Consider the following 11,722-nt stretch of genomic DNA (forward strand, 5'->3'; position numbering starts at 1 on the left):
CAGTTGGTTTTGGAACTGGTGGGGGAGGTTCTGTTGGTTCTGGAACTGGTCGCCGCGGCTTTGTTGGTTTTGGAACTGGTCGCGGGTAGACAGTTGGTTCTGGAACTGGTCGGGGCGGTTCTGTTGGCTCTGGAACTGGTCGGGGCGGCTTTGTTGGTTCTGGAACTGGTCGCGGCGGCTTTGTTGGTTCTGGAACTGGTCGCTAGTAGACAGTTGGTTCTGGAACTGGTCGGGGCGGCTCTGTTGGCTCTGGAACTGGTCGGGGCGGCTTTGTTGGTTCTGGAACTGGTCGCGAGTAGACAGTTGGTTCTGGAATGGGTCGCGGGTAGACAGTTGGTTCTGGAACTGGCCTGGTGGCTCTGTTGGTTCTGGAACTGGTCGGGGCGGTTCTGTTGTTTCTGGAACTGGTCGGGGCGGCTCTGTTGGTTCAGCAACTGGTTGCGGCGGTTCTGTTGGTTCTGGAACTGGTCGCGGCGGGTCTGTTGATTCTGGAACTGGTTGCGCCTTTGCTGGTGCTATTGGCTTTGGCTCTGGAAGTTTTCATGGGTGGATTGCTTGGTAACAGTGGCCTGGAAGTCAGTGTCGGGAGCTACAGAGTAGTCGACGACGCAGAGAGAACCATCAGGGTCCATGGCGCTGTACTGGCCCACCACTACGTCTCCTCGACGCTCCTCCCGGGCAGACTTTTTGTCCCCTGTCGACCTGGCGTCTACCTCGTAGGCCCACATGTTCTCTGGGTCCTGCAGGGAACACAACATTATCTTTAACTGAACCTTAACGATATGTTATACAAGAAATGTTAACTTTTATGACCATGTTCACTACAACACTAGTACTACATGTTAACTACAACACTGGTATTCCATGTTCACAACAACACTAGTAATACATGTTCACTACAACACTAGTACTACATGTTCACTACAACACTAGTACTACATGTTCAATACAGCACTAGTACTACATGTTCACTACAACACTAGTACTTCATGTTCACTGCAACACCGGTCCTACGTGCTTACTACAACACTAGTATTACATGTTCACTACAACACTAGTACTAAATGTTCACTACAACACTGGTATTATATGTTCACCACAACACTAGTACTACATGTTCACTACAACACTAGTACTTCATGTTCACTGCAACACCAGTCCTACATGCTTACTACAACACTAGTACTACATGTTCACTACAACACTAGTACTACATGTTCACTACAACACTGGTATTATATGTTCACCACAACATTAGTACTACATGTTCACTACAACACTGGTATTACATGTTCACTACAACACTAGTACTACATGTTCACTACAACACTAGCACTACATGTTCACTACAACACTAGTACCACATGTTCACTAGAACACTAGTACTGCATGCTCACTACAACACTAGTACTACATGTTCAGTAGAACACTAGTACTACATGCTCACTACAACACTAGTACTACCTGTTAACTACAACACTGGCACTACGTATTCACTACAACACTAGTCCTACATGTTCACTACAACACTGGTACTACGTATTCACTACAACACTAGTACTACATGCTCACTACAACACTAGTACTACGTGTTCACTACAGCACTGGTATTACATGTTCACTACAACACTAGTTCTACATGTTCACTACAACACTGGTATTACATGTTCACTACAACACTAGTATTACATGTTCAATACAACACTTGTACTACATGCTCACTAAAACACTAGTACTACATGTTCATTACAACATTGGTATTACATGTTCACTACAACACGAGTACTACATCTTCACTACAACACAGGTATTACATGTTTATTACATCACTAGTACTACATGTTCACTACAACACTAGTACTACATGTTCACTACAACACTAGTACTACATGTTCACTACAACACTAGTACTACATGTTCAGTACAACACTAGTTCTATATGTTCACTAAAACAATAATACTACATGTTCACTACAACATTAGTACTACATGTTGACTACAATACTGGTATTACATGCACACTACAGAACTAGTACTACATGTTCACTACAACACTAGGACTACATGTTCAATACAACTCTAGTATTTACATGTTCAATACAACACTAGTACTACATGCTCACTAAAACACTAGTACTACATGTTCACTACACGAGTATTACATGTTTATTACACTAGTACTACATGTTCACTACAACACTAGTACTACATGTTCACTACACCACTAGTACTACATGTTCACAACTACACTTGTATTACAGGCTCATTACGCTAGTACTACATGTTCAATAGAACACTAGCATGATATGTTCACTACAATACTAGTACTACATGTTCATTACACTAGTACTACATGTTCACTACAACACTAGCAATACATGTTCACTACAACACTAGTATTACATGCTCATTACACTAGTACTACATGTTCACTACAACACTAGTACTACATGTTCACTACAACACTAGTATTACATGTTCAATACAACACTTGTACTACATGCTCACTAAAACACTAGTACTACATGTTCATTACAACATTGGTATTACATGTTCACTACAACACGAGTACTACAGCTTCACTACAACACAGGTATAGCATGTTCATTACATCACTAGTACTACATGTTCACTACAACACTAGTACTACATGTTCACTACAACACTAGTACTATATGTTCACTACAACACTAGTACTACATGTTCACTACAACACTAGTTCTATATGTTCACTAAAACAATAATACTACATGTTCACTACAACATTAGTACTATATGTTGACTACAACACTGGTATTACATGTACACTACAGAACTAGTACTACATGTTCACTGCAACACTAGGACTACATGTTCAATACAACACTAGTATTTACATGTTCATTACACTAGTACTACATGTTCACTACAACACTAGTACTACATCTTCACTACAACACAGGTATTACATGTTCATTACATCACTAGTGCTACATGTTCACTACAACACTAGTACTACATGTTCACTACAACACTAGTACTATATGTTCACTACAACACTAGTACTACATGTTCACTACAACACTAGTTCTATATGTTCACTAAAACAATAATACTACATGTTCACTACAACATTAGTACTATATGTTGACTACAACACTGGTATTATATGTACACTACAGAACTAGTACTACATGCTCACTATAACACTAGTACTACGTGTTCACTACACGAGTATTACATGTTCATTACACTAGTACTACATGTTCACTACAACACTAGTACTACATGTTCACTTCACCACTAGTCCTACATGTTCACAACTACACTTGTATTACATGCTCATTACGCTAGTACTACATGTTCAATAGAACACTAGCACGATATGTTCACTACAATACTAGTACTACATGTTCATTACACTAGTACTACATGTTCACTACAACACTAGCAATACATGTTCACTACAACACTAGTATTACATGCTCATTACACTAGTACTACATGTTCACTACAACACTAGTACTACATGTTCACTACAACACTAGTACTACATGTTCATTACACTAGTACTATATGTTCACTACACTAGATTTACATGTGCATTACATTAGTACTATATGTTCACTACAACACTAGGACTGTATATTCATTACACTAGTATTATATGTTCACTACACCAGTATTACATGTTCATTACACAAGTACTATATCTTCACTATAACACTGGTCTACATGTTCATTACACAAGTACTATATCTTCACTATAAAACTAGCACTATATGTTCATTAGACTAGTACTATATGTTCACTACACTAGTATTACATGTTCATTACACAGGTACTATATGTTCACTATAACACTAGTACTACATGCTCATTACACAAGTACTCTATGTTCACTACAACACTAGTACTACATGTTCATTGCACAAGTACTATTTGTTCACTACACTAGTATTACATGTTCATTACACAAGTACTATATGTTCACTACACTAGTATTACATGTTCATTCCACAAGTACTATATGTTCACTACACTTGTATTACATGTTCATTACACTAGTACTAAATGTTCACATAACCTCTTACTATATAAATATATAATGTATATTATACGATAAAGTTATTGAAATTGTACTTCATAAAATTTTACGTTTTGTTAAAACAAGATGGAAAGTTATACAAGCAAATAACTCTTAAGCGTTGTAAAAATCCAGAAAAAATTGGGTAGCGGGGCATTTGCGTTCAGCCTCCTGGCCGAATTCAATGGGGAACTCGTGTGCATAAAAAAAGGCTTGAAAACGGAATATCTGAAGTATTTCAACATAGAAAGGGAGATAACCCAAAAAGTAAACGGTGCCGGCGGTGCTCCCCTCATCATAACGTGGGCCACGGATGAGCCCATACTTGTTATGTCGTTTTGCAAGGGAAGGACGTTCATTGATATACTCAATCACCCTAAGTTGCTTACAGCGGCCAACATTATTCAAATCTACATCGCCGTGGCGCGAAGCCTTGACGAAATTCACGGTCAGGGCGTTGTCCATAACGATTTTAAGGAAGATAATGTGTTAATAGAAGAGAACACAGCCGATGGTATCTTCACGGCTCACATCATCGATTTTGGGCTTTCTACAGCCGTGGGAGAGTTGACAAATATCTCTGGATCACCAAGTGATTTTCCCTTTTATGCCCCAGAGATCCTTGCTGGTCACCCATGTCACCCCAAGGCTGATGTTTTCTCTTTGGGGTTCACCCTTAATTTTGTTACTGAGACATTATTGAGTGACCGACACCTAAAGGCGTGGCCGCCCGGCACCAGACAATTATTCTTAGATATGCTACAGCAGAACCCAGTAGATCGGCCTGATCTCTGTGAAGTTATTAGACGTTTAGAGTCTTCCCTCCAGCAGCTTTCTTTCCCAACTGTCACTGAAAGGAAGACTGTCATGCAGAGTCCTCCTTACATCCCCTCGCAAGGGAAAAGCTGTGTCGCCCCTAAGGTGACATCTGCTGTCATGCAGAGTCCTCCTTACATCCCCTCGCAAGGGAAAAGCTGTGTCGCCCCTAAGGTGACATCTGCTGTCATGCAGAGTCCTCCTTACATCCCCTCCCAAGGGAAGAGCTGTGTCGCCCTTAAGGTGACATCTGCTGTCATGCAGAGTCCTCCTTACATCCCCTCGCAAGGGAAGAGCTGTGTCGCCCCTAAGGTGACATCTTCTGTCATGCAGAGTCCTCCTTACATCTCCTCGCAAGGGAAAAGCTGTGTCGCCCCTAAGGTGACATCTGCTGTCATGCAGAGTCCTCCTTACATCCCCTCCCAAGGGAAGAGCTGTGTCGCCCCTAAGGTGACATCTGCTGTCATGCAGAGTCCTCCTTACATCCCCTCGCAAGGGAAAAGCTGTATCGCCCCTAAGGTGACATCTGCTTTCATGCAGAGTCCTCCTTACATCCCCTCCCAAGGGAAGAGCTGTGTCGCCCCAAAGGTGAAATCTGCTGTCACGCAGAGTCCTCCTTGCGAGGGATCGGAAGGGACGGCACAATCGACCAGCATTTTGTCTAATGTAATAAAATTCATCGTAGTGTCAGGACTACGGTTAGGGACGGCTTATCTCAAGGGGTCTGATCTCATCTTCTCCCCCGATGAATATTATTGAAAAAAAAGAAGATTTTGTATGTTTTTTTTTTAAATAATGTGATAAAATGTCGTTTTTTGTTTGTTTGTGTTAATCCTTATATAAAGCCTAATAAAGTAGATAGATATATAAATAGATGGACAAATGAATTAGGTTATATAGGTAGATCAGCATATATAGTAACTATAGGTATTGGTACAAGTAATACATAAGGGTAGTGATACAGGTACAGTTAAGAGATAGATACAGGTACAGTTAAGAGACAGATACAGGTACAGTTAAGAGACAGATACAGGTACAGTTAAGAGACAGATACAGGTACAGTTGAGAGACAGATACAGGTACAGTTAAGAGACAGATACAGGTACAGTTAAGAGACACATACAGGTACAGTTAAGAGACAGATACAGGTACAGTTAAGAGACAGATACAGGTACAGTTAAGAGACAGATACAGGTACAGTTAAGAGACAGATACAGGTACAGTTAAGAGACAGATACAGGTACAGTTAAGAGACAGATACAGGTACAGTTAAGAGACAGATACAGGTACAGTTAAGAGACAGATAGGTACAGTTAAGAGACAGATACAGGTACAGTTAAGAGACAGATACAGGTACAGTTAAGAGACAGATACAGGTACAGTTAAGAGACAGATGCAGGTACAGCTAAGAGACAGATACAGGTACAGTTAAGAGACAGATACAGGTACAGTTAAGAGACAGATACAGGTACAGTTAAGAGACAGATACAGGTACAGTTAAGAGACAGATACAGGTACAGTTAAGAGACTGATGCAGGTAGAGTTAATAGACAGATACAGGTACCGTTGAGAGACAGATACAGGTAGAGTTAAGAGACAGATACAGGTTCAGTTTAGAGACAGATACAGGTAGAATTGAGAGACAGATACAGGTAGAGTTAAGAGACAGATACAGGTACAGTTAAGAGACAGATACACGTACAGTTAAGAGACAGATGCAGGTACAGTTAAGAGACAGATACAGATAGAGTTAAGAGACAGATACAGGTATAGTTGAGAGACAGATACAGTTAAGAGATAGATACAGGTACAGTTGAAAGATACACACACACACACACACACACATATCTACATGCTATCATGAATCGGGATAAGATATGTTTTCATTTCCGTCATCTCCAGCCGTAACTGTTGTGATAGCAAAGACCAGCTAATATCACACACACATACACACACACACACACACACACATAAATCTACCTCGGTACTACGTTACCTAAGTCTCTCTATGTGTACCGGTATGTGTACCTATATGTGTACATGTATGTGTACCTATATGTGTACCGGTATGTGTGCCTGTATGGGTACCTGTATGTGTACCGGTATGTGTACCTGTATGTGTACCTGTATGTGTACCTATATGTGTACCGGTATGTGTGCCTGTATGGGTACCTGTATGTGTACCGGTATGTGAACCTGTATGTGTACCGGTATCATATCTATTACAAAAACAGTCAAGTATACACCCCATCTAGTCCCCAATATCACCATGCCTTGACCTATACTGTATATTAGTGTTTACTCTCACCAACACTTGACGTATACTGTATATTAGTGTTTACTCTCACCAACACTTGACGTATACTGTATATTAGTGTTTACTGTCACCAACATTTGACGTATACTGTATATTAGTGTTTATTTTCACCAACACTTGACGTATACTGTATATTAGTGTTTACTCTCACCAACACTTGACGTATACTGTATATTAGTGTTTACTCTCACCAACACTTGACGTATACTGTATATTAGTGTTTACTGTCACCAACATTTGACGTATACTGTATATTAGTGTTTATTTTCACCAACACTTGACGTATACTGTATATTAGTGTTTACTCTCAGCAACACTTGACGTACTCTGTATATTAGTGTTTACTTTCACCAACACTTGACCTATTCTGCATATTAGTGTTTACTCTCACCAACACTTTAACATCATTCATTAACACAACAGAAACATACAATAGCGTCAATCAGATAAAAAACATTAATACATTCTGCTTTGTTTAGCGAGAAATACATAAAAATACAGTACCATAGTATTATATTGACAGTTTATACAGAGTAAAGACATTCTCACAACCATTTAGTGTTGCCAGTGGTTCATTTGTTGTAGTCGATACTTGTGATTTCCAGCAGGAACCACACTAACTTGGCTCCTTCCGTACTGGTTGTGGTTGTTGGTGGATAACCGGGAGAGTTGTTGGTTGTATTCCAGGTTGAAAAGGTTGGAGTTGAGGTGTGAGTTTTGGTTGTAGTTGTGGTTGTTGTTGGTGGAGCCGTAACTCTGTGAGATGTACCTGTTGTTGTGGAGGTTGTTGGACTGGTTGTTGTGGTTGTATTGGTTGGTACTCGTGCGATAGTTGGACTGGTACTGGTTGCGGTTCTCCTGGTAGTAGTTGCTGTTCTGTTGGTAATGATTCAGCTGGTACTGGTTACGGTTGTGTTGATACTGGTTGCGGTCTTGTTGATACTGGTTGCGTTTCTGTTGATACTGGTTGTCTCTCTGTGATTACTGTCTAATATTCAGAGAAGATTGATCTCGGTTCACTTGATTCTGGAACTGGTTGCGGGTAGACAGTTGGTTTTGGAACTGGTGGGGGAGGTTCTGTTGGTTCTGGAACTGGTCGCCGCGGCTTTGTTGGTTTTGGAACTGGTCGCGGGTAGACAGTTGGTTCTGGAACTGGTCGGGGCGGTTCTGTTGGCTCTGGAACTGGTCGGGGCGGCTTTGTTGGTTCTGGAACTGGTCGCGGCGGCTTTGTTGGTTCTGGAACTGGTCGCTAGTAGACAGTTGGTTCTGGAACTGGTCGGGGCGGCTCTGTTGGCTCTGGAACTGGTCGGGGCGGCTTTGTTGGTTCTGGAACTGGTCGCGAGTAGACAGTTGGTTCTGGAATGGGTCGCGGGTAGACAGTTGGTTCTGGAACTGGCCTGGTGGCTCTGTTGGTTCTGGAACTGGTCGGGGCGGTTCTGTTGTTTCTGGAACTGGTCGGGGCGGCTCTGTTGGTTCAGCAACTGGTTGCGGCGGTTCTGTTGGTTCTGGAACTGGTCGCGGCGGGTCTGTTGATTCTGGAACTGGTTGCGCCTTTGCTGGTGCTATTGGCTTTGGCTCTGGAAGTTTTCATGGGTGGATTGCTTGGTAACAGTGGCCTGGAAGTCAGTGTCGGGAGCTACAGAGTAGTCGACGACGCAGAGAGAACCATCAGGGTCCATGGCGCTGTACTGGCCCACCACTACGTCTCCTCGACGCTCCTCCCGGGCAGACTTTTTGTCCCCTGTCGACCTGGCGTCTACCTCGTAGGCCCACATGTTCTCTGGGTCCTGCAGGGAACACAACATTATCTTTAACTGAACCTTAACGATATGTTATACAAGAAATGTTAACTTTTATGACCATGTTCACTACAACACTAGTACTACATGTTAACTACAACACTGGTATTCCATGTTCACTACAACACTAGTAATACATGTTCACTACAACACTAGTACTACATGTTCACTGCAACACTAGTACTACATGTTCAATACAGCACTAGTACTACATGTTCACTACAACACTAGTACTTCATGTTCACTGCAACACCGGTCCTACGTGCTTACTACAACACTAGTACTACATGTTCACTACAACACTAGTACTAAATGTTCACTACAACACTGGTATTATATGTTCACCACAACACTAGTACTACATGTTCACTACAACACTAGTACTTCATGTTCACTGCAACACCGGTCCTACATGCTTACTACAACACTAGTACTACATGTTCACTACAACACTAGTACTAAATGTTCACTACAACACTGGTATTATATGTTCACCACAACACTAGTACTACATGTTCACTACAACACTAGTACTTCATGTTCACTGCAACACCGGTCCTACATGCTTACTACAACACTAGTATTACATGTTCACTACAACACTTGTACTACATGTTCACTACAACACTGGTATTATATGTTCACCACAACATTAGTACTACATGTTCACTACAACACTGGTATTACATGTTCACTACAACACTAATACTACATGTTCACTACAACACTAGCACTACATGTTCACTACAACACTAGTACCACATGTTCACTAGAACACTAGTACTGCATGCTCACTACAACACTAGTACTACATGTTCAGTAGAACACTAGTACTACATGCTCAATACAACACTAGTACTACCTGTTAACTACAACACTGGCACTACGTATTCACTACAACACTAGTCCTACATGTTCACTACAACACTGGTACTACGTATTCACTACAACACTAGTACTACATGCTCACTACAACACTAGTACTACGTGTTCACTACAACACTAGTATTACATGTTCACTACAACACTAGTTCTACATGTTCACTACAACACTAGTATTACATGTTCACTACAACACTAGTATTACATGTTCAATACAACACTTGTACTACATGCTCACTAAAACACTAGTACTACATGTTCATTACAACATTGGTATTACATGTTCACTACAACACGAGTACTACATCTTCACTACAACACAGGTATTACATGTTTATTACATCACTAGTACTACATGTTCACTACAACACTAGTACTACATGTTCACTACAACACTAGTACTACATGTTCACTACAACACTAGTACTACATGTTCACTACAACACTAGTTCTATATGTTCACTAAAACAATAATACTACATGTTCACTACAACATTAGTACTACATGTTGACTACAATACTGGTATTACATGCACACTACAGAAATAGTACTACATGTTCACTACAACACTAGGACTACATGTTCAAAACAACTCTAGTATTTACATGTTCAATACAACACTAGTACTACATGCTCACTAAAACACTAGTACTACATGTTCACTACACGAGTATTACATGTTCATTACACTAGTACTACATGTTCACTACAACACTAGTACTACATGTTCACTACACCACTAGTACTACATGTTCACAACTACACTTGTATTACAGGCTCATTACGCTAGTACTACATGTTCAATAGAACACTAGCATGACATGTTCACTACAATACTAGTACTACATGTTCATTACACTAGTACTACATGTTCACTACAACACTAGCAATACATGTTCACTACAACACTAGTATTACATGCTCATTACACTAGTACTACATGTTCACTACAACACTAGTACTACATGTTCACTACAACACTAGTATTACATGTTCAATACAACACTTGTACTACATGCTCACTAAAACACTAGTACTACATGTTCATTACAACATTGGTATTACATGTTCACTACAACACGAGTACTACATCTTCACTACAACACAGGTATTACATGTTCATTACATCACTAGTACTACATGTTCACTACAACACTAGTACTACATGTTCACTACAACACTAGTACTATATGTTCACTACAACACTAGTACTACATGTTCACTACAACACTAGTTCTATATGTTCACTAAAACAATAATACTACATATTCACTACAACATTAGTACTATATGTTGACTACAACACTGGTATTACATGTACACTACAGAACTAGTACTACATGTTCACTACAACACTAGGACTACATGTTCAATACAACACTAGTATTTACATGTTCATTACACTAGTACTACATGTTCACTACAACACTAGTACTACATCTTCACTACAACACAGGTATTACATGTTCATTACATCACTAGTGCTACATGTTCACTACAACACTAGTACTACATGTTCACTACAACACTAGTACTATATGTTCACTACAACACTAGTACTACATGTTCACTACAACACTAGTTCTATATGTTCACTAAAACAATAATACTACATGTTCACTACAACATTAGTACTATATGTTGACTACAACACTGGTATTACATGTACACTACAGAACTAGTACTACATGCTCACTATAACACTAGTACTACGTGTTCACTACACGAGTATTACATGTTCATTACACTAGTACTACATGTTCACTACAACACTAGTACTACATTTTCACTTCACCACTAGTCCTACATGTTCACAACTACACTTGTATTACATGCTCATT

The 11,722-nt window shown here is 40.2% G+C and overlaps 1 protein-coding gene across 1 annotated transcript; it reads right to left on the bottom strand.

Annotated features, from left to right (window-relative positions):
- Positions 1-515: 515 nt before the first annotated feature.
- LOC121855045 (protein kinase 4-like) lies at positions 516-9,004 on the bottom strand. The gene is made up of 3 exons (XM_042349871.1): positions 8,810-9,004; positions 7,821-8,153; positions 516-740 (listed from the first exon to the last, which is right to left on the bottom strand). Exons 1-3 carry the CDS (start codon positions 9,002-9,004, stop codon positions 516-518), a joined length of 753 nt encoding a protein of 250 aa, XP_042205805.1.
- Positions 9,005-11,722: the final 2,718 nt, after the last annotated feature.

Source organism: Homarus americanus, unplaced genomic scaffold (genome assembly GCF_018991925.1).
Source record: "Homarus americanus isolate GMGI-L3 unplaced genomic scaffold, GMGI_Hamer_2.0 scaffold8005, whole genome shotgun sequence".
Lineage (NCBI taxonomy): Eukaryota > Metazoa > Arthropoda > Malacostraca > Decapoda > Nephropidae > Homarus > Homarus americanus.

What these genes read in the sequence shown, in the direction of transcription:
- LOC121855045 (XM_042349871.1), bottom strand. Translation starts at nt 9,004, where the DNA reads ATGTTGTGTTCCCTGCAGGACCCAGAGAACATGTGGGCCTACGAGGTA. An exon ending in ACACTGACTTCCAGGCCACT is followed by an intron (nt 8,154 to 8,809) that starts GTTACCAAGCAA and finishes CAGTATCAACAG; the next exon opens with AAACGCAACCAGTATCAACA. An exon ending in ACCAGTACGGAAGGAGCCAA is followed by an intron (nt 741 to 7,820) that starts GTTAGTGTGGTT and finishes TGTTCCCTGCAG; the next exon opens with GACCCAGAGAACATGTGGGC.